This window comes from Thamnophis elegans, chromosome 8 (assembly GCF_009769535.1).
Source record: "Thamnophis elegans isolate rThaEle1 chromosome 8, rThaEle1.pri, whole genome shotgun sequence".
Classification (NCBI taxonomy): Eukaryota; Metazoa; Chordata; class Lepidosauria; order Squamata; family Colubridae; genus Thamnophis; species Thamnophis elegans.
The window spans coordinates 25,128,823-25,155,065 of NC_045548.1; the positions used below are offsets into that span (position 1 = coordinate 25,128,823).

Genomic DNA, 26,243 nt, shown 5'->3' on the forward strand with positions numbered 1-26,243 from the left:
ATGATAGCTTATTGTAACCTCATATTCAATTCTGCTTAATCAATGTATATTCTAGGCAGTCATTCCTTGCAGCTAAGTTATCTTAGGATGGTGTAAAATGGGAGCACAGTGTGATATCTAAAAAACGTTCACTTCCCATAATCTCATTTCTCCTCACTCTATTTGCCATCTCCTACTCATGAGTGTTAATAATAATAAAAAATGGGGTACTAGGGAATTAAAATACAAAGCATGTAAAGGGTATTAGGTATTAGGAAACTCTGAAAGAATTAAGTGTTTAAGCTGTATAGAAAGTAATTGATATTGATATGCACCCTTCAATTATTCAGTTATTGTAACTGAATTCTAACCTTACCATACCAAAAATGCAAAACATATTTGAAGTTTGGAATTACAATAGTGGCAATATATATTGATATATTTGCTACCTTCCAGATAGGAGAACCATGGCAAGGATATGTAGTCTTGTGAAAAAGTATTCATATCTTTTTCTAATTTGCTAATTTTTTAATGTATCTTTGCAATTGATTGTTCTCAGAGCTTTATGTAGGAGTCTAATGAAAAACACCACCAGATAGCAAAAGTTGTCCAAAATTTATTTTGAGCAAAGCATGGTTTCAATCCATATGGTGAGAATTTCATTATTTCAATAATAAAAATGAAATATATTATTTATATACATAAATTGTTATGACTGTTCAATGAACTAATAATAATAATAATAATAATAATAATAATAATAATAATAATAATAATCACATACTCTGTTGATCACATACTCAGCTGCTGTAAAAAAATCGCGCAGACTGATTATAAATTGCGGCACAATTCAGTAGCACAAATGATCCATTGGAATTTGTGCAAAAATTATAATATTAAAACAGCAACAAACTGGTGGAAACATCAGCCTGAAAAAGTCACCGAAAATCAGATGGTCAAGATCTTGTGGGATTTCCGTATACAAACCGACAAAATACTGGCGCATAATACACCAGACATCACACTGGTTGAGAAAAATAAGGTCACAATCATAGACATCGCAATACCAGGTGATAGCAGGGTCGCTGAAAAAATCGCAAGATACCAGGACTTAAAAATCGAAATTCAACGACTATGGCACAAACCAGCAGTGATAATTCCAGTGGTAATTGGCACACTGGGTGCTATTCCAAAAGCACTGGAATTACATTTAAAACAGTTAAAAATTGACAAAATCAACATCAGTCAAATGCAAAAAGCCGCACTGCTTGGATCTGCACGCATATTACGAAAATACGTTACGACGTCCTAGGCCCCTGGGTGGGGCCCGACTAGTAACCAATGCCAAATCCGGTGAAACAACTGGCCGCTGTGATACAATTGTATAATAATAATAATAATAAATACCCTAGTTCTCTGTAATTGAATTGATTAAATCAAGGAATAATTATTTTGTCATATTGTTGAATTCCTTTTTTATTAAATAAATGAAACAGGCACTAACCTTTAGTAACAGTTCAGTAACAGTTATTTTGTGTATCATTAGGACCTACATGAAGCTCTGGTAATATTCAAAAAAAGCAAATATTTCAAAAGAGACAGAATATTCTTTTCCCACAGAATTATGTTCATTTTAGAAATCCAACTTCAAGTGCCCTGCGGTTTATTATACAGAAACAACTATGTCTCCAAAAATCCATTTGAAAAATAATGATGTTATCAAGTTCTTCAAAAATTCACAACGTACATAATAGCAATCAATCTCTTTTTGAGTCAAAACAATGTAAGTATTAAGCAACACTTAAAAACTACATGGACATTTCTAATTTGTTTTACTATTATAAGGATAAAAGTTATTACCTCAATGGATCCTGGTTCAACTGTGACTACTTCTTTTGTGTGATGGTTTTCATTGCTAAGACTTGGAGGGGTATGTGAAGCTAAGGCATTCTCTATAAATTTCTTGTTCAGGATTCTGGCAGCATTTTCTGTTAACATGTATCCTGGCGGAGCAGATAAATCTTGCCTGATATTTGTAATTTCACCTGTTTCGTCTTTTTGTGGGTCTGTACCCAAACGGAGAGGACTGGGAGACCTGCCCCGCATATCTGTGCACATATCTTGCATAGATCCAAGTTCTGGCCTGGGTTCTGCTGATCTTGACCGGCTGCTGGACCTGGAGCATCTTTGGAAAGTATCATAAGTGATAGGGGTATGGTCAATGATATTGAATAGACTAGAGAGGCCATCATTTATTGTAGTGTGAACTGGACTCTCTCTTGTAGTAGTAGATCTAGCCCAAGCAGATTCACTAAATCCTTTCTGAGGTGTGCTTGGTAATGTCCGGCTAATTGGCTGATCTGTTTTGGAACAAACTTTTTTCTGTAATTTTGGGGAGCCATATTTTGGAGAGCAACATGTTCGTTCGTATTTGCCCTGGACCTTTTCAATAGCAGCAGCCATTTGCCTGCTTCTTAAACTTCTGGTTGGTGATGAAATAGGTGTAGAGCCCCCCTTTGGTGTCAGACATTTATGTGGACTGCTAGTGAGTGTACGCAAAGTGTCTGTCTGTAAGCCCACATTGATAGTTTGAGTAGTCTGGGTCCCCATTGTTCTCATTCCATTAGTTTGGCAAGCTGTGTCTCTGAATTGAAGATCTGTTGAGCTTGTATGTATTGCATTTCTGACAGAAAAAGCTACCTCTTTCATATCATCGCTCATGTTTTTGGACAGCTCCAGATTGTGCAAGGATGAGGCAAAACGCACTGTAGTACAGATTGGACGTTCAATTGGATGAAGGCCAGTTTCTAGGAAATCATTATGATGTTTGGAGAGGTCACAGGACCATCTCCCAAACACTTCTGATGAAGCACTTTTGATCTCACCCACATTTCCTTTTGCTTTGGTCACAGGAAACAAGAAGTCTGTCTCAGGCTGATTTTTCCCTTCACTACCAGGGACAAGTGAGTTATCAAACCTGCGAACCAATGGCGGACTGTGGAAGACTCTAACTCCTATTTTTTCTGTATCAATGTGACTTCTTGGTGACTGTTTCTGGCAGTGTTCAGGACTCGTCATGGTGTTAGTTGTCATAGTAATACTTGTGGTAAGATACCATGAAGATGGCTGGAATGGATCTGGAACAGAATTATTTCCTGCCTTTCCCATCTCTGTCCTTTCTGCCCATGTATCTGAAGGCCTTTCTAAAGTTCCACTCTGGCTTCCAGTAGTGTTGTAATCCCAATTTTTGTTAAATTCCTCTATGTATTTTAAATCATCAGGAGATAATGGAGGTGTTGCATCTTCTTTGGTGTTAGAGGATGGTATAGTCTTTTCAGGAAGAAAGGGAGAAATGTCCATCAAACGCTTGAACTCTGACATGGAGGAAACTGACATTGCCCTAAAGAAAGGAAGGAAATCATATGAAATTCCTTTAAAAGATACTGGTTCATTCCTATTTTAAACTATGGATTTCATTTTAAGCACTGAATGCTTCTGCATAACAAAAAAACACAGCTACCAAACAACTGTCAAGGAAAGATTCTAATAATTTTCAAATGCATCTGAACTCACTGCAAATGTAGGTAAATGTGTTAATATATTACAAAGTTCATTTCTAATTTCGTTCTTTTGTCTTTACTCACCTTTGTAGATTTCCCTTGTGCATTTCTTCTTCCTGAAAGAAAATTAAGAGTTAATTTTGGATCTTGCATATACGTATATGCATCAGTGACTATGTTTGCATTAGTATACTTTTAGTTTTTTAGTTTAGTTTATTTTAGTTTATTAGTATTTATAGGCCGCCCTTTTCCCTAAGGGGACTCAGGGCGGCTTACATAAAACAAGGGAGGGAGGGTACAGACAATAGACACAAACAATACATGGAAGTAAAATAGTAAGCAACATTCATTCATCATTCGGGTGGGGACAAATTATCTTTATCCCCAGGCCTGACGGGCTAGCCAGGTCTTAAGGGCTGTGCGGAAGGTCTGGACGGTGGTGAGGGTACGAATCTCCACAATCATCCCAATTGTTGGGATATACGAAAATCCTTTGAATAATGTGTCAAAATCCTTTCTACATAATAGCTTCTGAGAGGATTTTGGTATCCTGATAGTTCACATAGTACAGTATAAGAAGTTCTAGACAATTACAGAATTTGTAATTCTTTAATTCAATATCATCAGGGAGGGGGCAGGATGCAAAAGGATTCATTATTTTAAGGGATCATGGCACCTCAAAGTTTGAAAAAAAAACCCATCTAAACACATTTGGAGCTTTATTAGTATTAATAGCATAATGCCTCTTTTAAAAAAAATGTATGACATAAGAGTAGCATCTTTTTTCTATTTTTTGTTTTGAAGTAAACTCAATAATACACTACCATAGAAATATTATGAGTGCCAATAATACTTTCTCTATGGATACTACTTCCTAAATTAAAAAAGGCCCAGAACCCTTTTCTTTCAGCAAACCATTCTACACTGAAAGCAGAGATGGTATTCAGCAGGTTCTGACCAGTTCTGAAGAACCGGTAGCGGAAACTTTGAGTAGTTTGGAGAACCGATAAATACCACCCCTGACTGGCCCTGCCCCCAACTATTCCCTGCCTCCTAAGTCCCAGCTGATCGGGAGGGAATGGGATTTTGCATTAACCTTCCCCTGGAGTGGGGAGAGAATGGAAATTTTACAGTGTCCTTCACTTGCCACGCCCACCAAGCCATGCCCATAGAACCGGTAGTAAACATTTTTGAATCCCACCAATATAATATATCAAAATAATTCTTGGATATTTAATTTTAAGTCTGGGTTAAAAGCACTCTTGAAAAGTTTACTGAATGGCATGACTAGATTCCAAATGAAGTCTATCTGACTGACAACTCTAATATTTGTATTTGTATTTGTATTTTATTATTTGTATGCCGCCCTTCTCCGGGAGGACTCAGGGTGGCGAACAATTCAAGGGGGAAAAAGGGGAACATAAAAAGACAAAATACAATAATAAAAGTAGACAACAGTCGCACAACCATACATGTCGAGAGGGGAGGGAACTCATCACCCCCAGGCCTGCCGGCAAAGCCAGGTTTTGATGGCTTTTCGGAAGGCCTGGAGAGAGGTGAGGGTCCGAATCCCTGCGGGGAGTTCATTCCAGAGGGCCGGAGCTGCCACAGAGAAGGCCCTCCCCCGGGTAATAGCCAGGTGGCATTGGCTGGTAGATGGCACCCGGAGGAGGCCAACCCTGTGAGATCTAATGGGTTTGTGGGAGGTAATTGGCAGCAGGCGGTCTCTCAAGTACCCAGATCCAATACCATGAAGGGCTTTATAAGTTACGACTTATATGGATGGAGGTATGACCAAGTCAGCAATGCCTTTTATGATTATAATTAATCAAGTTTCCCAGTATCCTTTCAGATTCCACTTTTGTTCTGAAGCCTAATGAACCAAATGGAATTACAAACTGCCCAAGTCTGTAAAGCAGAACCTGACCTTTTTTTTGACAGTGGACAAAAAGACTAGCCTGATAGTTCTCACACATTTTAGTCTCAGGACTCTTGTATTTTTAAAAACGACTGAGGACCCCAAAGTGTGTATATTATATCTATCAATAAATATTCATTTATTTAACTTTGTTGACCCACTGAGAGTCTTGGAGACCTCGTTGAAGACTACTGGACTAAACCAATAAGGTGCACTGGCTTATAGAACACAGTCCAAAAAGTTCTGTAAGAGCACACAGAAGGTCAATGGAAGAATAGCTCAATTTGTGACAAAAAGGTTGTTTAGTTCAAAAACAAAGTCAGCTTCTCTATATTCACTTTAGCCAGGATAGCACCCAATAAAAGCACCTTTCTACCAGGAAGTTTAGACTGGGAGCTTTATTGTTCAGTTTCAGGTATCACACTGTGTATGGCTATTGCTGGTATTTCCTACCAATTAAGTACTATTTGTTTTGGAACCTTGAGAATATGATAGCAAATGGTAGCAAATAATGGTAGATATATAATTATATTTGAAACTTACACACATTGCCAGCATGGACTCCTGCAGATCACACCAAACGCAAAATAGCAATTGCCTAGGCCTTCAATTAAGTTTTTGGGCAAAATTTTAAATTATGTTAACATCTGTTAGAATATTTCTCCTCCAAAAGTTGCCATCCACAAAAATCTAGCATGAGTATCTCCTATAGCTGTGATGGCGAACCTATGGCATGTGTGCCACAGGTGGCATGCAGAGCCTTCTCTGCATGCACACGAGCCATTGCTCCAGCTCAGCTCTGCTGCTCATGCGTGCATGCCTGCTGGTTTTCAGATCTATGCTGTGTATGCGTGGGGTTGAGGCATACATGTGGGAGTTACGCTTACATACATGGGGCACATGTGGAGGGTCACATATGCCTGCATGTGGGGGCGAATGCATTGCATTATGGGTGTGTGCATGTGCGCATGCTTTCAGCACTCAGCATCGAAAAGGTTAGCCACCACTGGTGGCTAACCTATAGAATGTTCTTTTTTTCTGCCAATGAAATTCAAAACTTCACCAGTCATTGTTCCCCATGCAAGAACATCTTGTTCTGATACTTTGATAGGTAGTTTCTTAAGTCAATGGAAGGTCTTATATTTGCCATAGAATTGCAAACTCCTCTAAAGAAAGATCCATGTAATTTTCTCCAAATTAGAATCCCTTTTCCCTAAGAGCCGAGGTGGCGCAGTGGTTAAATGCAGCACTGCAGGCTACTGCTAGATCAGCAGTTCAGCGGTTCAAATCTCACCGGCTCAGGGTTGACTCAGCCTTCCATCCTTCCGAGGTGGGTAAAATGAGGACCCGGATTGTTGGGGGCAATATGCTGACTCTCTGTAAACCGCTTAGAGAGGGCTGAAAGCCCTATGAAGCGGTATATAAGTCTACTGCTATTGCTATTGCTATTGCTAACTTATCTTGGTATGCTGAGATTTGCCTTAAAATGGTTCAGGAAACTTTTCACGTGTGAACATTTGTTTTTGTGTGTGTACATATGTGTTTGTGTATGTCTATATGTACACACTATTTGGGAAACCTTTTTACTTTGATTTACGTTTTTTGCCTAAGGATGCAAATACCCAAATAAATAAAATAAATATTCAAGCATTAACATGCATTAAGGTTATCCACAAGAACAGGCTACCTAGAGAGCAATGTAAGAAGGTGTAATGCTATGTTTAACATTAAGTTAATTTCCCATTATTTGCACAGCTTCACTACTGTACTTTAGAAATATTATTTGACTATGTTACTGCTTTGTTTTTGTATAAGGCTTATACTTTAAATACTCTTGATATTTGATTTCAGTTCGTAGTAGGTAGTAAAAATAAAGTTCAGGATGAAGTTGCCACTGGATTATAAACTATAGGCATTTGATTAAAATATTTGACATAATAGCAGTATTAATTATCATATAATTAATAGCATAAATTCAAGCCACATTACCTCATTTACACAAGTTAACAACTTCTCCCGTTCCCCTTTCTGAGATTGTGGTTCATCAGAATCATCTGGTGAATCGAGGGACAAGGTATCTAGAAATAAGTTTTCTGTGGCAGTGCATCTGTCACTTTCCTTCAATTTGCACAGCGATCGATCTTCAAATTGTGTCATTTCTGAATCAGAACAGGACCTTGACCCCAATGGATGAGGCACATGATGGCTCCCTTGGTGTGAAAATGGATGAAAGGCAGTTTCTTTTGAATCATAAAGGATGCTGTCCCCCCTTGGTGGATTTACTTTTGAAGGCTGAGAAAGAGATTAATAACGGACAAAACATTAATACAGAGACTTAAGAGTTCTTAAGAGAGAAAGTATGCAAAGCCTTCCTCAGTATTTCAGGATACTTTTATCTTTTTTATATTAGCATTATTTATATGAAGCTTAATTATTGTACTCAGCCTAAATAAACATAGAGGTTCAGTGTCTACGTTAAAGTATCTGAATAAATGCTGGAAAGAATTGCACTACTATTATTACATTAAAACACCACTTTCCTATAGTTGCTTTAGGATAAAAATTGGAGGGGGTAAAATTAATGTGGTAAACCATGAATTCCTCCTTGCAGGCACTCCTATCACAGTTCGGGCAGAAAAATTAATCCCAGCAAAAGTATTGATTGTTATGTATACTGACATAGGGCGAGTCTGAGAGCTGACGAGTCTGAATTGAATACACTGAATTTAAAACCAATCTAGGCATTTATTATTTGGCATTGAGTTTTATGTTTATATGTAACAACCTGGAATAATAAAAAGCACCTTTTCAGAATTGTCGGCTGGCAGGCCCCCGGAGGAGTGCCTTCTCTGTGGCTGCTCCGACTCTTTGGAATCAGCTACCCCCAGAGATCTGGACCATATCCACTCTCATGGCCTTCAGGAAAGCTGTAAAAACCTGGCTGTTCCCGCAGGCCTGGGGCTGTTGACTTCACTGTTGAGGTCCAGCCCCGATTAGAATGAATGTATGTGGTGTTGCGATTTTAAACCGTTTTTTCCCCTTTTTTGTAAGCCACCAGGAGTCCTTTGGGATTGGGCAGCATATAAATTTTACAAATAAATAAATAAATAAAATAATTGGAGAATAATAAAAATGATCTGTGAAACATGTAATATCTTGCAGCCACAGGCTGGATAAAATTAGATTTGATATGCCTCAGGAGACACTATAACCGTAAATTTGAAAGAAAGGGAATAGTCCTTAAAAATAATTCCTTTAAAATGTAGGTCAACAATATATAAGCTAAAACTACTAAAACCACAAATGAGCCACACTTTGTATTTTTAGAAATGTTTCTCTTTTCAATCACCTGACTTAGTTTGTCAGAATAAAATAACTGATTATACATTTATTTAGTTATTTAGTTATTAAATTTCTATAACCACCAAGTGAACTCTGCGAGGTTTACAAAAATTATTTAAAAAAAACAATTTAAAAAACATTAAAACAAAAAAAACCTCAACAAAATAAATAAGTACCAATAGCAGCCATGATTAGTCAACTAATGTTGTTGTTAAGTTGTTATCTGTTAGATTTGCTATATCCAGCCTTCCTTCAAGGATCTTCCTTCATTTGATTCTTATGCTTACGGTTATGTTAGGTAGAGTGGTCCGAGAGTGAATGGCTATCCTGGACCAACATCTTAATCACTACCTCATGCTGCCTCCATTTTATTTTGAAATGTTTCAAATTATTACCCTCTTTCCCTACCTTGTTCATATTCACACACTGAATTCACGAATGACCATCTAGTCCTACAAATGTTGTTTCATTGTTAATATATGAGGAAAATTCCAGATTTCTAATCGCTATTCTGTAACTGATCCATCCATAGTCCAATTTTCTTTATAGTTTTCTCACATGTTATTGGAAGATAAGCAAAGTATTATTACATTTTGGCAGGGACGTGCAGTCAGGGGAGGCAGGGGAGGCAGAGCCTCACCACTGTCATCATGAAAAGAAAAAAATGTAAAAGGAAAAAGGCAAGAGCTGAGGTCAGGCTGAGCTAGTTGCTGCCAGAGTCACCGTGAATGATTCTGCTTAGTGCTTAACTGTTTAAAAAAGCCTCTAAAAAAGCACCCTCTACAGGAGGCGGCAGGAGAATGACGTGCCTCATCTAGTCTGGCGTTTTATTATCACTCGAGCAGAGTTAAGCAAGGGTTAAAAGCCGAAAAATTCCTGACATAGATGAGGCACGTTGTTCTCCCGCCTCCTCCTGTAGAGGGTGCTTTTATTTGCTGCCACTTTTATTTGTTTAATATAACAAAGCACCAGCCCTGGGTTCTCCTAGTGCTTTTTGGAAGGGCCCGTTGCTCGCTCGACTGTGCCGGAGACCCTTGCTGGCTCTTCCACCTCCCACATCTCCAATCCCGCCTTCTCCCTCCAAACACCCGTGGCCCGGGTGGGCCTGGTTCCAGGTGTCCGGAAGACGAGTGCTGACTTCTGACTTCAGGGACTTTAAAGCCCTGCCGCCGTGTCCGCCATAGAGTGGCTTTTGCCCGCTTGCCTCACCAGCCATAAACCTCACCGCACGTCACTGGTCTCCTCCTAGCGCGGCGTCCTTTTTCCTCTGCTGACCAGAAGTCAGTTCCCCCACCATAGTGTCTCCTCCTAGCGTGGCATCCTTTTTCCTCTACCTGTCCTAATCTAAAGCCCTATCAATTGTGGCGCCAACCAGTGACAGGGAGCCACAGCAGAGGGATGAAAGAGCCACATGTGGCTCCAGAGCCATGGGTTGCTGACCCCTGGGCTAGTTCATGAACATTCATGCCACTGGTTGGTTTTTAACAGGGTAGAAGAGGTTGCTGCTTTTGTTGCAAAAGATTGTCATGATTGCAAAATCCCAATTCTCCTGGTTCCATATACAGAACCATAGAAACTTTAAAACAGACTTGTATATCCTCCTATAGCTGACCACCTGTTAAGTAGCTATGCTGGAGTTTACAAATATTTTCCTGTTTTACTTGTGATGAGAAACTCGTTAAAAATGATCACTTTGGGTTTTGGTTTTCAATAGTAAAGGTTTTTTTTTTTGCCTGAGAAACAAAACAGTATTTTTGACAGAAATGAAATAAGAAAGGAATTGTAGTATTTAGCAAATTTCCAAGGTACTAGTAAGGGTGCTTTTGATTTGGTTGTAACTTTATAGGAAGGGAGTCATCTTAGTCTATGATGGCAACAAACTAAAAGGAATCTGGTAGCTTCTTTTCTGATTAACAGATTTTATTGAAGGCATAAATCTAATACTCCTTGGGAACAGAGACCCAGAGATGTTTTAATCAGAATATCATCTTACCTGTTCTACCTTCCTGAGCAGATCCTTTTTTTGCCTCTCCCACTCTCGCCGGTCTTTGTCAAGTCTTTCTAAAAGCTCTATTTTTTCTCTTTTCCAGTTTTTTTCATTGTGCTGAATTTGCCATTGCAAGTCCATTACTAATCGATGACTCTCTGCTAAGAGGTTCTTGTGTTCCTCTCTCTCCCTTTTGAAAGCTGTTGTGGCATCAACGCCAGTCTGACTCTGTGCTTTTTCAGTTTTCCCTTCCAGCTGTAAATTAAAACAAAACTTTCCAATGGCACAATAGTTTTTCATACAAATTAACAGGATTTGCTACCAAATTCAACATAAGCTTTGACGTTTTGATTTGAAAGAACAACTGTAAAATGGGAACAATGTTTATATCATTTGTAGCTTAAGATTGCAATTCAATTTAAAAATCTCACTGAAGTTTATGATTCATGGCTCAGAATGTATATTAACTCTGATGCTTTATAGTACAAAGGGAGTTCAAATGTAAACCTATTTCCAGTACCAACCTTCTTCACTGCTGGCTATAGCATATTATGAAAAATAATATAATATGTAAGTATATTTATATAATGTAAGAACATGTTAAATAAATAATATACATAATTATAAATGAAGAATATAAAAAGAATATCGCTATTATAACCATAGGTGATGCTGCAGCTCAGTAAGAAAATAGGAAAAATAGTTCTATGTCATAGTCTCTTCATTTTATAAATTGTAAATACTATTTTCAAAAATAGAAATGTATTATTTCTTGACTGAAACCCACAATTTGAATTGTTTAGATTTGGTACACTCTCACAATTTCTAATATTCCCAGAGGAATTTCTACATTAGGACATTTCCACACAGCCAATGTCATCATTTTCCAAATACTCAGAGCTACTTCTCAACTGCCTTGACTTCAGCCTTTGTGAGAATCCAAGATGAGTCAGCAGACTATACAGCCAATCAAAAAGGAAACAAGATCTTCACCTCCCGCAAGCACCCCATTCCTATCTTCATAACGTGCAATTTGTATAGTGTGATAAAGGGTTTTTAAGAGCAGCTATTAACTGCAAAGCATTGTCTAAAGCCTGAGGCAAACATTTTGGGTCACTAATGAAGTTTAGCAGCTATTCGTATAAAAAACAAAAGTAGCAGAGATGTTGGTTCTGTTAGTAAGTAACTTTTGCCAAATTGTCTCACTTCCCAAATCTGTTAAGGTTCAACATCACAAATGGGAAAACTGAGATTATGCTATATGAGCTATGTGGGGAAAAAACAATCTCAGTTTTCAATGCCAATGATAGCACAGGCTCACAAGAGGCACAATGCCAGTCCAGGAGAACCGCCAAAAGTGTGCTCATTCTAAAGCAACAGAGACCCTACAGAGAAAACATACAATAACATCCCATATCCCTAGGAGTAGAACTTGTACCATGAATTAATGTTTGATTTTGTGCTTTCACACCAGTTTTTTACTCTAGTGGCTGCCTGGACAAATCCTGGAAGCTTTCTGGGCAAGATTTTTGGAAGCAGTTTGCCAAAGGGTCCTTCCTAGGGATGAGAGAAAGTGACTGGCCCAAAATCACTTAGCTAGACTTCATGCCTATGGGAGGAGTAGAAATCAAGGTTTCCGGGTTTCTATCCTGAACCACTAGACCAAACTGGCTTTTATGTTTTCAAACTGTTGATGAAATAATCAAGCCCTGAACATATCTTTGCAAGGAGCTTATCTCACTTACAGTATCATGCCCTTTGACTCAAATTATGGAAAAAAACATACCTGCTCCAGCTGACAGTTCAGTGTAGCCCATTCCATTTCCCATGCAGCTTTGTCAGTGGCATATTGCTGTTGCAAATCATGACGCTCTTGCTCATCATCTTGGAGTTCTGATTGGAAGTTATCCAACAACATTTTCAGGGCATGCAAGAGTCGGCTATTATCCTTTGCCTGAAAAAAGCAAAACTGTCTGCAGTTCTGAAATATTGTCATTCAACCACAACTTTACAAACTATGGGATCAAAATGTCTATGATGATTTTTGAAGAGGCAACTGGACTTTCCGGTTTGTTTGGTTTTTTTGAAGACATATCACTTCTCATCCAAGAAGCCTCTTAAAAAAACACCTTTGGGATATGGGAATCAAAGCTTTTATTTTCCCTAATATAGTTATGGGCTTCAAAAAAGAAGATAATCTGGGGGGTGGGGAGGAATATTCAGCAAGTCCACAAAAGGCTTGGCACTTCTCCCAATTAATAGTAAGTTTTTAACAACATGATTGAACTTTTTAGAACAATCAATTATTTAAAAAGAGTGTATATATATATATAATATATTGGTCCCTAACACACACAAGAGAAAGGGCAGTAAGGTGGACAGCTAAAGTTTGCCATGATTCAGCGTCCTCCATTTTCTGACACAACTTTTAGAGATGACTTTACTTCAGAAGAAAAAAGCTGCAGAAATATTTTTCCCCCTTTCTAGTTTGTTCCTTTACTCTTCAGCCTGGAGTCATGGTAAGGTTTTTAAAAAGAGATATTGGTTGGAGGGCAAAGGGAAAGTTTAATTTTAACACCTAACTGGGGCGAGGGGGCGTGGGGAGAGGGAAGATTTACAAGTCAGCTTATTGGTTTTTTATTGAAGAAATATGGCTTGGGGGGAGGGAGAAGATTAAGCTGGGGAAAGGTTTTGGTAAACTCATCCTGAAGCTGCCTTTTATGTAAGGTCCAAAGCCTAGAGAGGGAGGAGAGTTTTATAGCTTCTCTGCTTTTCAGCTGATCAGGACCAGAAGACAGGCACAGAAAGCTCAGAAAACAGCCTTCATTTTAGGGGTGCTGAAAATGGTAGCTTTTCCAGTGGAGTCGAGGGAGGGGTCATGCATGGGTTTAACACAGCCTGATTGGTCCATTAGACTGAGAGAAAACTTCTTAGCCTTCTGCCTTTCCCATTGGCTCCCAGTTTCCTCTCAGTCTTTCTGGTCCTAGTACTGTGCAAAATTGGCTCTCTAGGTAGGAAACCTTTAATTATTGATAGGATTATATTCATTACATTCTAATTCGATCTATTGGCCTTTCCAAATTCTAAAAAATCATGGCTGTGCCCAAAATGGACAATTCTCTGTCCTAAAACAGTGGGGAAGGCCTGTAGGGCGTTCTCTGACTCTCCCCTCCATGGGCCAGGTACTCCGTACCGATCCCCGGGCCAGACGGGGGTGACGGGCTTCCACAGCAGCCTCGGAGCCGCCTTTGCCGCTAGCAGCATGCAGAAGGTATTTTCAAGTGCCGAGAAGCCGAGGAGACGCCGAGCGCATTGCACGTGCAGACATTGTCTCCTCGGGATGCCAGTAAACACCTCGAGCCTCTCTGAGGCTGCCCAGGCTTCTCCCGTGCTTTAAGCTCTCCCCAACAACTAACAAAGCCAAGGGGACGCGAGGCAGGCTCCAGCGCCACTTTGAAGCAGCCGCGACCGCTGGGAGCATTTTCGGAAGTCGGAGCTCTGGTGGCCATTTTGCGAGCCACCACGTGGAGAGGCCCAGGTGCTTGCATAGCTGCTTTTCTCCTGCGCAACAGCTAGGCCCCACAGGCCATACAGCTCGCTCGGTCTTCCATTCCAAGGACAATTCTGAGGCTTGGCCGGCTGGCAAGCCCCTTCCAAGCATACTCTGTAAACCAGGCATTTGGGAGCAACTTCTACAGGATGCGTGAGTGCCTCAAAATAGCGGCCAGGGCTGAGTCCTTACAGTCCGAGGCCACCCTGCCACCTGCGGGTGAGAAAGACCTCCCAGACCAACCCAGGGCCAGGTCTACTACAGTTAAACCTTCATCTAATCAGAGGCCCTCTCGAGCAGCTGAAAAGGATGAACTGAGACGCCAAAAGGCACTAGAAAGGACAACAGCAAGGGCGGAGAAGCAGGCCTAATTGACTAGGCCCAGATCCAGGTCCAGGTCTCCCTTGGGGCCTACTCCACACCACTCACCCTCCTCTCGAAGGGGGTTCAGCCCCTCTTCCCCATCTGGGTCCCCATCCAGGTCATACATCAGCTCCAGGAGGGCGGGATCCCCTTCTTCTATGCTAGGGTCTCCCCTGCCACTGGGGCAGGAGCCAGAGGATCCTCTGAAGGGCTCATCCAGTTGTTTCCACCCTAGGGCTCAACAACAAGACCCAGATCCTTATCACGAGGACATGGAAGACCTAATATGCCTTTCAGAGAGTATCAAAAGATTGAGCTCTGCTGCCATCTCACATGGCATTTCTCAGAGGGATAGGTCATCCCACCATGGCAGATCCTATTCCGGCCATAAGACTCGACCTAGGGATCCTTCTCCCTCCCTAGTCAGCGAGGGGTCTACCCGAGGTGAGGATAATTGTAATGACATGGGGTTTTGGGAGGATGAAGACACCGCTCCCCCAGACTCCCCATCCTCCTCTAACCCCCTTCCGCCTGCCATGTTCAAAACCTTACTCCACAGGGCACGCAAGACCACAAAGATAGGGACCAGGGATCCCACAGTCCCTCCCCCTAGGGACACTGACATGGCGATGTTCTCCAACACCGCTACCAATAAGGAAGATATTCTTGCACCTCCCCTCTTCCTAGAGGTGGTTAAACATCAGTGATCTCGGCCATCTAATTTTTCCACACCAGGCAGCAACAACCGTCGCGCCTATAACATAGAGCAGGTTTTCGCCCATGCTCTCCAGCTTCCCACTATCGACACCCCGATAGCAGCCCTTGTCTCCTCTTCCCCAGTCATGTCAGGGGACGCAGCAGACAAGATGAAACCCAAAGATAAAAGGGCAGAACTCACCCTCCGAAAAAACTTTACTGCTTCCACCTGGGTGATCAAGTCAGCAGCCGCAGCATCCTATTTTAACCGTACAACGGTGATGTGGCTGAGCCAGCTCCAGGAGCATGTCCCAATCCAGGACCAGCGCCTCCATCAGGACATCACGAAGATCATGGCGGCCTCACAATATTCAGTGGATGCGACTCTAGACGCGGTCAGGTTCGCTTCCAGTGCCCTTGCAACATCTGTCATTTTCCGCCGTCTGCTGTGGCTACAAAGTTGGCAGATGGACAACAAGGCAAAATGGAACCTGGCCCAGCTCCATACACAGGCCCAAATCTCTTTGGGGAGGCTCTGGATTCCATCTTGGTAGAAAACAAAGATAAAAAGAAGGTGCTACCTTCTACGGCCAAGAAACCAGATGCCTGCCCCCCCCCCGCAGATCTTCGTTCAGGGCCCCAGATCACGACAACCAATCCCATTATAAGCCCTTCAGGCAGGACAGACAGTTCCCGCAGTCCTCCTACCAAGACCATAGCAGGTTCCAACCCAGTCTAAATGGCCTTTTCAGGGGGGCAGCAGCCCCTTCCACGGGGGAAGTGACTCGAACCCAAGTCCCCCCATAGGCGGCCGTCTCGCACTCTATGCAGACCAGTGGGACAGAGTCTCCACAGACGCCTGGGTCAGGGCCACAGTTCGACATGGCCTGAGGCTGGAATTCCTCTCCAACCCTCCAAGACTCTTCAGGACCTTTCCTCCATCCAGGAGCCCAGAACGCCGCCGCCTGATGGATCTCGCAGTAAGTCACCTCCTGGAGATCAGGGCGGTGGAGGAGGTTTTGTCCTCGGAACACGGGCAAGGTCATTATGCAAACCTGTTCATGGTCCCCAAGAGCTCAGGGAGTTGGAGAGCCATTCTGGATCTCAAACTTCTGAACCAGTACCTGGTCTACAGACGTTTCAAAATGTCATCTCTGAAGTCCATCCTCCAGGGCATCAGGTGGGAGGATTTTCTGGCCTCTGTGGATCTGACAGAGGCATATCTACACATCCCAATCCTTGCGCACCGGAAATACCTGTGGTTCTCCACAGAGAATGCCACTTCCAGTACCGGGGCCTCCCGTTCGGTCTGGCATCAGCCACCCGCACCTTCACGAAGGTCCAGGCGGCATTGGCGGCTCACCTGCGCTCGATCCCGGTGAGACTCTAATGCTACCTAGACAACGTGTTAGTCCAGGCAGGTTCTCTTCATCAGGCAAGGTCCAGTCTCCGGTTCACCATCCAATGCCTCCAGTCCCTGAGGTTCTCCATAATTTTTCCAAAAAGCCACCTGTCTCCATCCACTCAGATTCTCCACTTGGGGACAGTCATAAATTCAGAAACAGGGATAGTGTAGCTCTCCCTAGAACGCCTGGCCAGTCTTCGCCAACTAGTAGCCTTGGTCCGCAGAAGGTGGTCCGTTTCCATCCTGACCTTGTCTCAGCTACTTGGCAAGATGGTATCCTGTGTAGGGATAGTTCCTTGGGCCAGACTGCACCTACAACCTCTCCAATGGGCCCTAATCCCATTCCAGAAGAGGCGTTTGAGCAATTCCACCAGGACCTTGTGATTACCACAAGGTCCGGTCCTCTCTCCTGTAGTGGTTGTCCCCAGCAGTACAACGGAGGGGCTCATTCTGGGAACTGGACAGAGTGACAGTGAAAACCGATGCGAGCCTTTTCAGCTGGGGAGTGGTAATGGACTCCAACATAGCCCAGGACCTGTGGACTGCCGTGGATCTCCGCCACAATATAAACTGGCTGGAGCTGAAGGTGGCGCGGCTAGCCCTCTGACACTTCAAACATCACCTCCAAGGTCAACATGTCCTGCTTCTGATGGACAACGTAGCCACGAAGGCACACTTGAACCATCAGAGGGGGACGCATTCCTGGGCCCTGTGGCAGGAGGCCCTGAGACTGGGTTCGTGGGCAAAGTGACATCTAGCATCGCTAGTGGCAGAGCACATCTCCGGGGAGACGAATCACCAGGCAGACTGGGTGAGCCGGGCAACTCTGGACATTGGTGAGTGGCAGCTCCTCCCCAAGCTTTTCCAGAAGGTCTGCCAGAAGTTTGGCACCCCAGTGGTGGACTTGTTTGCCACGCCCAGAAATGCTCAACTGCCATGCTTTTTCTCCCGTTCTGGTCCCGAGAAGCAGAGGGCACGGATGCCCTCAGGAGCAGCTGGCCGTCGGGCCTGCTTTATGCCTTCTCTCCCATTCCCCTCATTCCCGGGACAGTCAGGAAGATAGCCAGGGAAGGGGCTCAGATCATCCTTCTCGCTCCATACTGGCCCAGGAGACCGTGGTTCGCGGACCTGGTCCAGTTGTCGGTGTCCCCCCCCCATGGAGGATACCTCGGGAGGAAATCGCCTTGTGTCAGGGGGTCCTGGTACATCCAGAGCCCCAGTGGCTCCACTTGACCGCCTGGCACTTGAGCGGCGCCTCCTGAGGAGTGCTAATCTATCCGCAGGGGTCATAGCCACCATCAAAGCCTCTAGGCAGCCCTCCACCACCAGAATATATAACTCCACCTGGGGGGCGTTTGTCAGATGGTGCACTAACCGCAATCTCGAGCCTTCCAGGGCTTCAGTGTCTGATGTCCTGGAATTTTTGTGAAAAGGTTTCGAGGACGGCCTGTCCCAAAACACTTTACATAGGCAAGTGGCCGCTTTGGCCACAGTACTGGGGGGGGGAGGGATCACATACCCTTTCCCATGGGCCCCTCATAAAGCATTTTCTCAAGTGGGCTGCTAATCTTTGTCCACCCCCGATCCATAGATTCCCGAACTGGGACCTTCCGCTGGTCCTCAGGGCTTTGACTGGGGAATCGTTTGAGCCTCTCAGGACGGTTCACATGCGTCTGGTCACCCTTAAGGTGGTATTTCTGGTGGCTGTCACCTCTGCCAGACTTATCTCAGAGCTGGGCGCCCTCTCTTCCCGAGACAACCTTTGTCTGTTCCATCAGGACAGGGTGGTCCTCTGTTTAAATCCCACCTTCCTCCCGAAGGTGAATACACCTTTCCACAGGGCACAGGAGATTGTCTTACCAAATTTTTGCCTGGATCCATCTCACGAACGCAAGCGACTCTGGGACAGGCTGGATGTTCTCCGGGTGCTCTGGATCTATCTAAGATGCACGACAGGGGTCCGTAGGTCAGAGGCCCTGTTCATTTCTTTTCAGCCAGGGCCCCTAGGGGCCAGGGTCTCTTCCTCCACCATTGGGAGATGGCTGAGACAAACCATTGTGACGGCCTATGAGGCAGCTGGTCAGGTTCCCCCTGCGGGCATTACTGCCCATTCCACATGCAGTGCCGCCACTACCACGGCCTGGGCTACGAGGGCTCCATTTGAGGACGTATGTCAAGCGGCCACTTGGGCTTCCCCGACTCCATTCATAAGACACTACTGTCTAGATGTCTACACTTTGGCTGAAGCGTCGTTCGGTAGAAGGGTCCTGCAACGAGTGGCAGCAGTTCCTTCCCCGGGGCCCCAGTCTTCCCTCCCTGGGACGTAGCTTAGGTATGTCCCATGCGTGACCCCTCCCTCGACTCCACTGGAAAAAGAATGTTGGTCTTACCTGAACGTGTCTTTTCAGTGGAGTAGAGAGAGGGGTCACTTCCCGCCCTAGTTGGTTAGACAGGGACTGGGGGAGGGCCGGGAGGTCTTTCCCGGGGTCTCTTGTGACTTTTGTTTGCAGATGCGGACTCTTTTCGCCATCGAGGAAACTGGGAGCCAATGGGAAAGGCAGAAGGCTAAGAAGTTTTCTCTCAGTCTAATGGACCAATCAGGTTATGTTAAACCCATGCGTGACCCCTCCCTCTACTCCACTGAAAAGACACATTCAGGTAAGACCAACGTTCTTTCTCCCAGGAGGCATGGGGAGTAAGCCTAAGAGCTGGGGGGAAGGAGACAGACAGGGGATGACAGTCTATCATAAGTGTGAATGAAGGCAGGAGCGTTGCATCTGTCATAGCTTTGAAAGGGGATCATTTATAGTTTTGGAGTGTCCATCGTTGTTTTGAACAGTTGTTAAATGGCCTGTTGTTCGTTGAGGATTACTTGTATTTGAAATGTTGAGGCAATCAGTTGTTAAAGTAACTCTTTTTTTTGCCTAATTCTCAAACAGTACTAGTTTTATTCTTCATGTTTCTATCACCAAAAGCAATACAAAGTATAACATTAGAAATCAATACAATATCTCAGTAGAACATACTTTAAAATCACAACTAAAATATAGAGGCTCGGTAATCTGAATGAGTCATAAACATTTAAAAAGATCACCAAAACCTGTATTTAAATGTGCATACATTTCTACTTAAACCAACAAAAGAGACAAATATTTTGCCACTGTTTTAAATTGTGATGGCTCAGGCTCCAGTGTAATTCTGATGGAAATTGAAGCTAGAGGACTGGCAGTAGTTGAGCAAAAAGTCTCTGTAGTTATGAGAAAATGATGTCTGGCGTGTGCTGGATGGTTAGGTAAAGTAGATAAGCACATCAAAAACCACAAATAGATTTTCTAAATAAATTAGGTGTGTACTTGCACAAGGGCCTCCCCTCACCCCAGATTTCTTAAGTAATTTTAAAGATGGACAAGAAGAGAGGCTGAATATGTGGGATATACTAAGAATATCAGCCCATCGAATAATAAACATACACATTTTTCAAGAGTGATGATGAAATCACAGTACTAAACGTATCACAATTAAAGACAAATGCAGTATATTGAATCTACATGCCACTTCACCTGATAGAATTTGTAATCCAAGGGCCAGGAGGCAGAGGTATAGTGTCTAAATGTGAAATACTAGACTGGTTTTGATATACTTTTTAATTACAAATGTCTTTTGGTGGAAAGTGAATGCCATGGCAAGGAAGGTATCACATTGTGAATCCTTCATACATATAGAAAAAAAACTCCTTGCAAGTAGATATTTTTGTTTTTGCACAGAACAAATGCAAAGTTTCTTTGTGAAGGAGTAAATAAGAATTTCATAGAGCCATCTGTCATTGTAAAATATATTCTTGTTTTGGTAGTATACCATTTATCTATTGCAGAACAATTTAAATTATTATCTCAAGGAAGTATGCAGATATCATCCAAAGTTAAAAACGTGGAATGTCATTTTTATTAATATTTTGTAAATTCAAATGTTCTTTTATAATAGTTTAAACCTATTCATATTAGTTGTCTGGAAAAATTAAATGCTATTGCTTGCTGCCCATAAACAAACTGAAATATTTATATTAATATCAGCTTTTACCAGTTTTTTCTAACTATGTCAATTTTCATAGAAAACATAATTACTGTACACATATCAATTTAATTATATAGCTTTTTACTTGTAACTATTAGTAGAATCAGCACTGATGGAACAGAAAGCTTTTTCAGTTTTAACCCCAAGACTATGAAATGTCTTGTTATTTATTGACTCCACTAGAACAGAGAGCATGATTTATTTAAATAGATTTTAAAAAGCTTTGCATTTAGATTAGTTTTGGACTTTTAAACTTTAGGATATGCACACATAGTTGGTTACTTTTATTATTGATTAATGAATTCTTATATTTTATTATTTATATTATTCATTGCTTTAATAAAGTTTTATTGAATGATACTATTTTCCTGTACATAACTAGTAGTTATCATACTTTAAATCAAAATATATTAACTAAATCAGCGGTCCCCAACCTTTTTGGCCCCACAGAATGGCATTGGCAGAAGCATGGGGGGAGGGAATGGTTTCAGTGTACAACCTAATCCCACACATGCACAAAGCTTCGTGGATCATGGACCAGTCCCAGTCCATGGGCTGGGCGGTTGGGGACTTCTAGGCTAAATTGCCAATAGTTTTATAGAAACTGGATTGAACTGCAAGTCAGTGATAGTATTTGTAAAGGATATTGCTAATTAATCTCTTGGTATATTTTGATGTCTAAACACTGTATCTGTATGTAGGTCATGCCCCATATTGGAAACTCTCTCAATACATTTGTGAGAAAAAGATTAGAATGAATTAACTCTTACAATAGTGATTGAGAAGTAAATTGCTATGGAAATGTTTAGGAGAAATAAACATGTACATTCTGAATACCACCATTCAATGAGATACCTTTCTCAGCACTACTTTGTAGAATAGACAGAATGGATAAAACAACAAAATCACTCAAGATAACTCTCATGACAGAATAAGCACCTGTACATTTGCCTTGATACCTGCTTTTGTAGCTGCAACATCTCTGCTGTCTGTAGTTGTGGTCCATGGCTGGTTCTTTCTACTGTGGAATGATGGGAGTAATTTGTCATTGCAAAAACAGTATCTTCTTCCTCCTCTTCTTCCCTCTCTTCGTCACCTTTTTGTTCAGTGTGAAAGGTGAATTCTAGCATGGGATCAAGGTGTTCTACCTAAAATTGCAAATTAATTAACATAAATAGAATTCTATATGAAATAAATAAATTCCTAAATGAAACAACTACCTATTTTATAGATTTTCCTTATTTTCTTCTATGAGCTCATGGATGTTTAACTGTTTATGAAATCAAATTGATGAAGTGGATAAAAATTGTTACATCCTACAAACAAATTACTCCCTATTTTTTTAAATGTATAGTTTGTTCATTACTTGTATTATGGTAACTAGGCTTCCCATATTTAGTACCCTCAGAATTCTTTTAGAGTAAACTTGGAATCATGGTGCTAACAGTTAGAGGACTGCAGTTTGCAAAAAGGCTGATTTAATTTATATATATATTCATTCCATATATGGCTGAAGTGTAACATCCTGGGCTTTGGTTTGGCTCCAAGTTTGCAGTCTGGCCATGTGTTCATGGTGTGTGTCAGTTTGCTTTGTGTGGGGCTCAGAGGGGGGGTGCAGCAGTTGGTGATGCCACCGTGGTTTGGCTTTTGGATGTGATTACATTTGGTCTATGCGATGGGTTTTGGTTTGAGTCTGGTGAGGGTGATTGGTAGTTGCGTCCTGTGTTGTTCTGGGTCCGGTGTTGGTTTGCGTGGCTAGAACTCGTTTGTTGACTAGGGCTAGTTTCCAGATGTCTGATACCTCCCGCCTACCAGACGTCATAGAACAAATGGCCAGACCGCAAACTCAGAGACAAACTAAAGCTTGGGATGTTACACTTCAGCCATCTGCTCAGGATATTACATCACAGAACTCAGGAGGTTAAAACACAAAGGCTCAGGATGTTACAACGCAGCCAACCCCCCCAGGAGGTTGCAGCACAGGACTTAGGATATCACTACAATAGAACTCAGGAGGTCAACACACAGCCCATTACCCAGGTCGTTACAACACAAAAGAATAGGCACACAGCCAGTACCTCAGCCACACAGGATGTTACGAAACAGCTGACTAATCTGCAAACATCAACTAATCAAGATGTTATAACACAGCCAACCAATCTGCTTGCAGCAACAGAGCCAGCACTCCACATACCCCCACCAGTATTTATAGAGGGACGGCAGCTCCAATCACGCTTTGCTCGCACAGGCATGAGGCCGAAGACACCAGCCTGAGGATGACGAGTGGGACCTCGTCAAAACGTCACCAAGATACTCTTAATCTTACACGGTAAAAAATCCGAATACACCAAAACCTGCATACACACACACACACACACACACACACACACACACACCATTATTTTAATCTTATTGTACAAATCCTGAGATTCTGAGATTTCTAGAATCATAGATCTAATCTCATATTCGGCAAAAATTAACACAATAGGCTTTGTAATTAACTGTATTGATTTGGCCTCTATATTGGTGATATAGTATATAAAATGATTAGTATATAAATGAATTTAAAAAGAGAATATGCTGCTATATAATTCTTTTTATTGTTCCTGCTTTTAGTTAATACAAAACTCACAATGAACAATTACAATTCTATTTCCACACACAATATTTTTAAATTCTAATGTAAAGTATCATTTGGTTATTCTGAAGAAAGATATCTTAAACTGCAGGAGAGGCAGAAAAATGTTGGGTTTGTAAATGTATTGTTTTATCCCACAGTCTTATGGCACCTTTAAAATTTAAAGGTAACAGATAACCTGGGATATCTGCACAAATGAATATCTATTGCTACCTTTTCTCTTTGATAAGCCTAATTAGTTTCAAGTACCAGTTTGATATCTTTTTTGCTTAAAAACATTGTGACAAGAAATTACAATGCCACAATGAAGGTAGTTTTGGCATCTGAACTTGAAGTAATGTTATTTCTTAAAATATCTTTTGCCTATAATAAAACAATTATCATCACATTTCTAGCTTTACTCCATTAAATAGTATGGGACAGTTACCTCAAGTATGTCTTCTTCTTGCTTCTCTATTTGCCTGCCATGCCGCCAATGTTTTAGCAACCATTTCAATTTCACATATAGGATAAAAATGTTCTGCTTGAAATGTCTGAGTTCTTGATCCATCAGAATTTTCTCCTGACTCCATGTTTTCTCTTCTAGTTTGTTCTGTAAAGTCAAGCTTTGTACCTCCAAATCTTTTCTTTGCAAGTTTTGCAGATGTTCTTCTTCCAACTTTAAATAGAACAAGTATGCATAACATGAACAGAATATTGTCCTTAAGCAGCTTGTTACTGGAATCTGCCCCACACATCCATTTGAGCAAAACGAAACAAAAACAACCCCAAGATTCCCAATTCTAATTATTATCACCTGATTTTATCAAGGGATCCATCTTTCAAGAAACCCAAAGATCTCAAGTTGAAGACTTAATTTAATTAACTACAATAGCCTTCTGGGGAAAAAATTACACACTTCATTTATTGTAACAAGCTGGATTAGATTTCTATAGTGTAAGCATTTGAATTCTCTGGGTATAAACACTGTCTCTTCACTGAATTCTTTCAATGTATTGCTTACATGATCCTGGACTTGATATTGTTATACGAGGGACTACAATTCCTAACTTCATTTTCAATTAATAATTAGAAAAACCAATAGGGTATGATTCTAAATTATGTATGTTCCCTGTGGATGAGGAATTTTTTAAGGAGTTGAGTGCTATTTTTATATGTTAAGAAAGAGAGATTCTTATTTTCCAAGCCAGTTGTTGAAAGGGCCGTAGTAATGAATCATCCTTGAAAATTTTGATAGAACAAACTATCCAAAGAATATGTCTATGATTATGAACCATCCAGGCATAGAATAATAAAGAATTTCTCTCGATTCAAATGTTCGAATATCCAGCAAAAGATTTTGTTTTTTTACCTCCTTTAAGAGTTCAATGTTGAGTTTTTAAACAAAGAAACATACTATACATAGATATGTATACATAAACACATTGTCAACTAATTGACAATGATAATTAATTATCACTACTAAAGGTTTACTGTTCTGTAATCCATCAATCAACTGATGATTCATCTATCTATATCTAAAAAACCAAACATTATGCAATCATCCATAATTTCATATCTGCTTCATCTATAATAAATCATATTATTAAAATAATTTTTAAAAAGCAATTTCTAGATTCTCTATGCAAGATTCTTTTATAAAAAGTATTTGAAAAACAATTTTCACATTCTAATTTTTTTCAGTATATTCCAATTGCATTAGTTTTATAATAGCAGCTTACAATATATGGAACTGGATGCAAAAAAAAATCAAAGTGAGAATGACAAAACTTTATACCATATTATATTCATGTAACCAATAATGTTCCTGTAATCATGTAATCCATTTTCCAAATAATATGACTGGCAGTCAGAATTTGATTTCTATTTATACATGAAAATTATATAGATTAAAAATAATCAATTGGCCCTTAAAACTGTTTCAGCAATTCTTAATTATCCACAACCACATATATATAATATCTGAATATTTTTCACAAATATATGGTGCTTCTAATAGTAAGCAAACCAGATGAAGTTTTCCAGTAACTATTTAATGTATTTACCTGAATTATCCTTTCTGAAAAGGTTTCTTGCTCTTCTTGTCGAAGTTTCACCTCTTGTTCTAGCTGAGTCTGAAGCTCCTGTATCGATACATTCTGTACAGGTAAAACATGGCAGTCCCTGAGCTGATAAGCAGGTTAACAGTTCTTACAAACAGGGGTGGGCTGCTACAGGTTCAGGAGAATCCATAGCCAACGTTATGACTGGTTTGGAGAACCTCCAATTCCCACCACGCCCCAGCCCTGACACCCCACCACGTCCCTTCCAGGATTGTCCATGCGGCCTGTTTTGGATGTGAGGTAAGTGCAGGGCCCACGCAGAGGCTCGGGGAATGGGAAAAACTGGCTTCCTGGAAGACATGCTATGTTCATAATTAATGAAAACCTGCACAAAAATTTTCTATTGATGAATCTGGTGATGCATTACTTGATTGAATGTATATTTAAAATCCAGGATCTGCTTTAGCTATGGTATGGACAGCTAGATTATTTGTAACCATAGTTATCTATGCAGACATACATGTAATTTTTTGAAGTGTGCAGAAGCACTTACAGAAGGTTATCATTTCTGAAACTTTGGTTTTAAAGTTTATTTTGGTTTCAGTCTCATCTGTACAACTTCTAGAACCAAAGTACTTACTGAAGTAAGTACCTGAAAATAGTTAATTTTATTTCTTAACTTTATGTTTTTG

At 41.2% G+C, this 26,243-nt stretch overlaps 1 protein-coding gene across 1 annotated transcript in view; it reads right to left on the minus strand.

Moving 5' to 3' along the window:
* Positions 1-26,243, minus strand: part of MTCL1 (microtubule crosslinking factor 1) — an 89,088-nt gene that overhangs the window by 17,920 nt on the left and 44,925 nt on the right. Inside the window, exons 6-13 of the mRNA XM_032223129.1 lie at positions 25,555-25,647; positions 23,937-24,167; positions 21,831-22,019; positions 12,573-12,740; positions 10,793-11,041; positions 7,447-7,749; positions 3,624-3,655; positions 1,840-3,379 (exon numbers count right to left, since the gene is read on the minus strand). Of these exons, the coding sequence (XP_032079020.1) occupies positions 1,840-3,379; positions 3,624-3,655; positions 7,447-7,749; positions 10,793-11,041; positions 12,573-12,740; positions 21,831-22,019; positions 23,937-24,167; positions 25,555-25,647 (2,805 nt within the window). The remainder of the gene's footprint in view (positions 1-1,839; positions 3,380-3,623; positions 3,656-7,446; positions 7,750-10,792; positions 11,042-12,572; positions 12,741-21,830; positions 22,020-23,936; positions 24,168-25,554; positions 25,648-26,243) is intronic.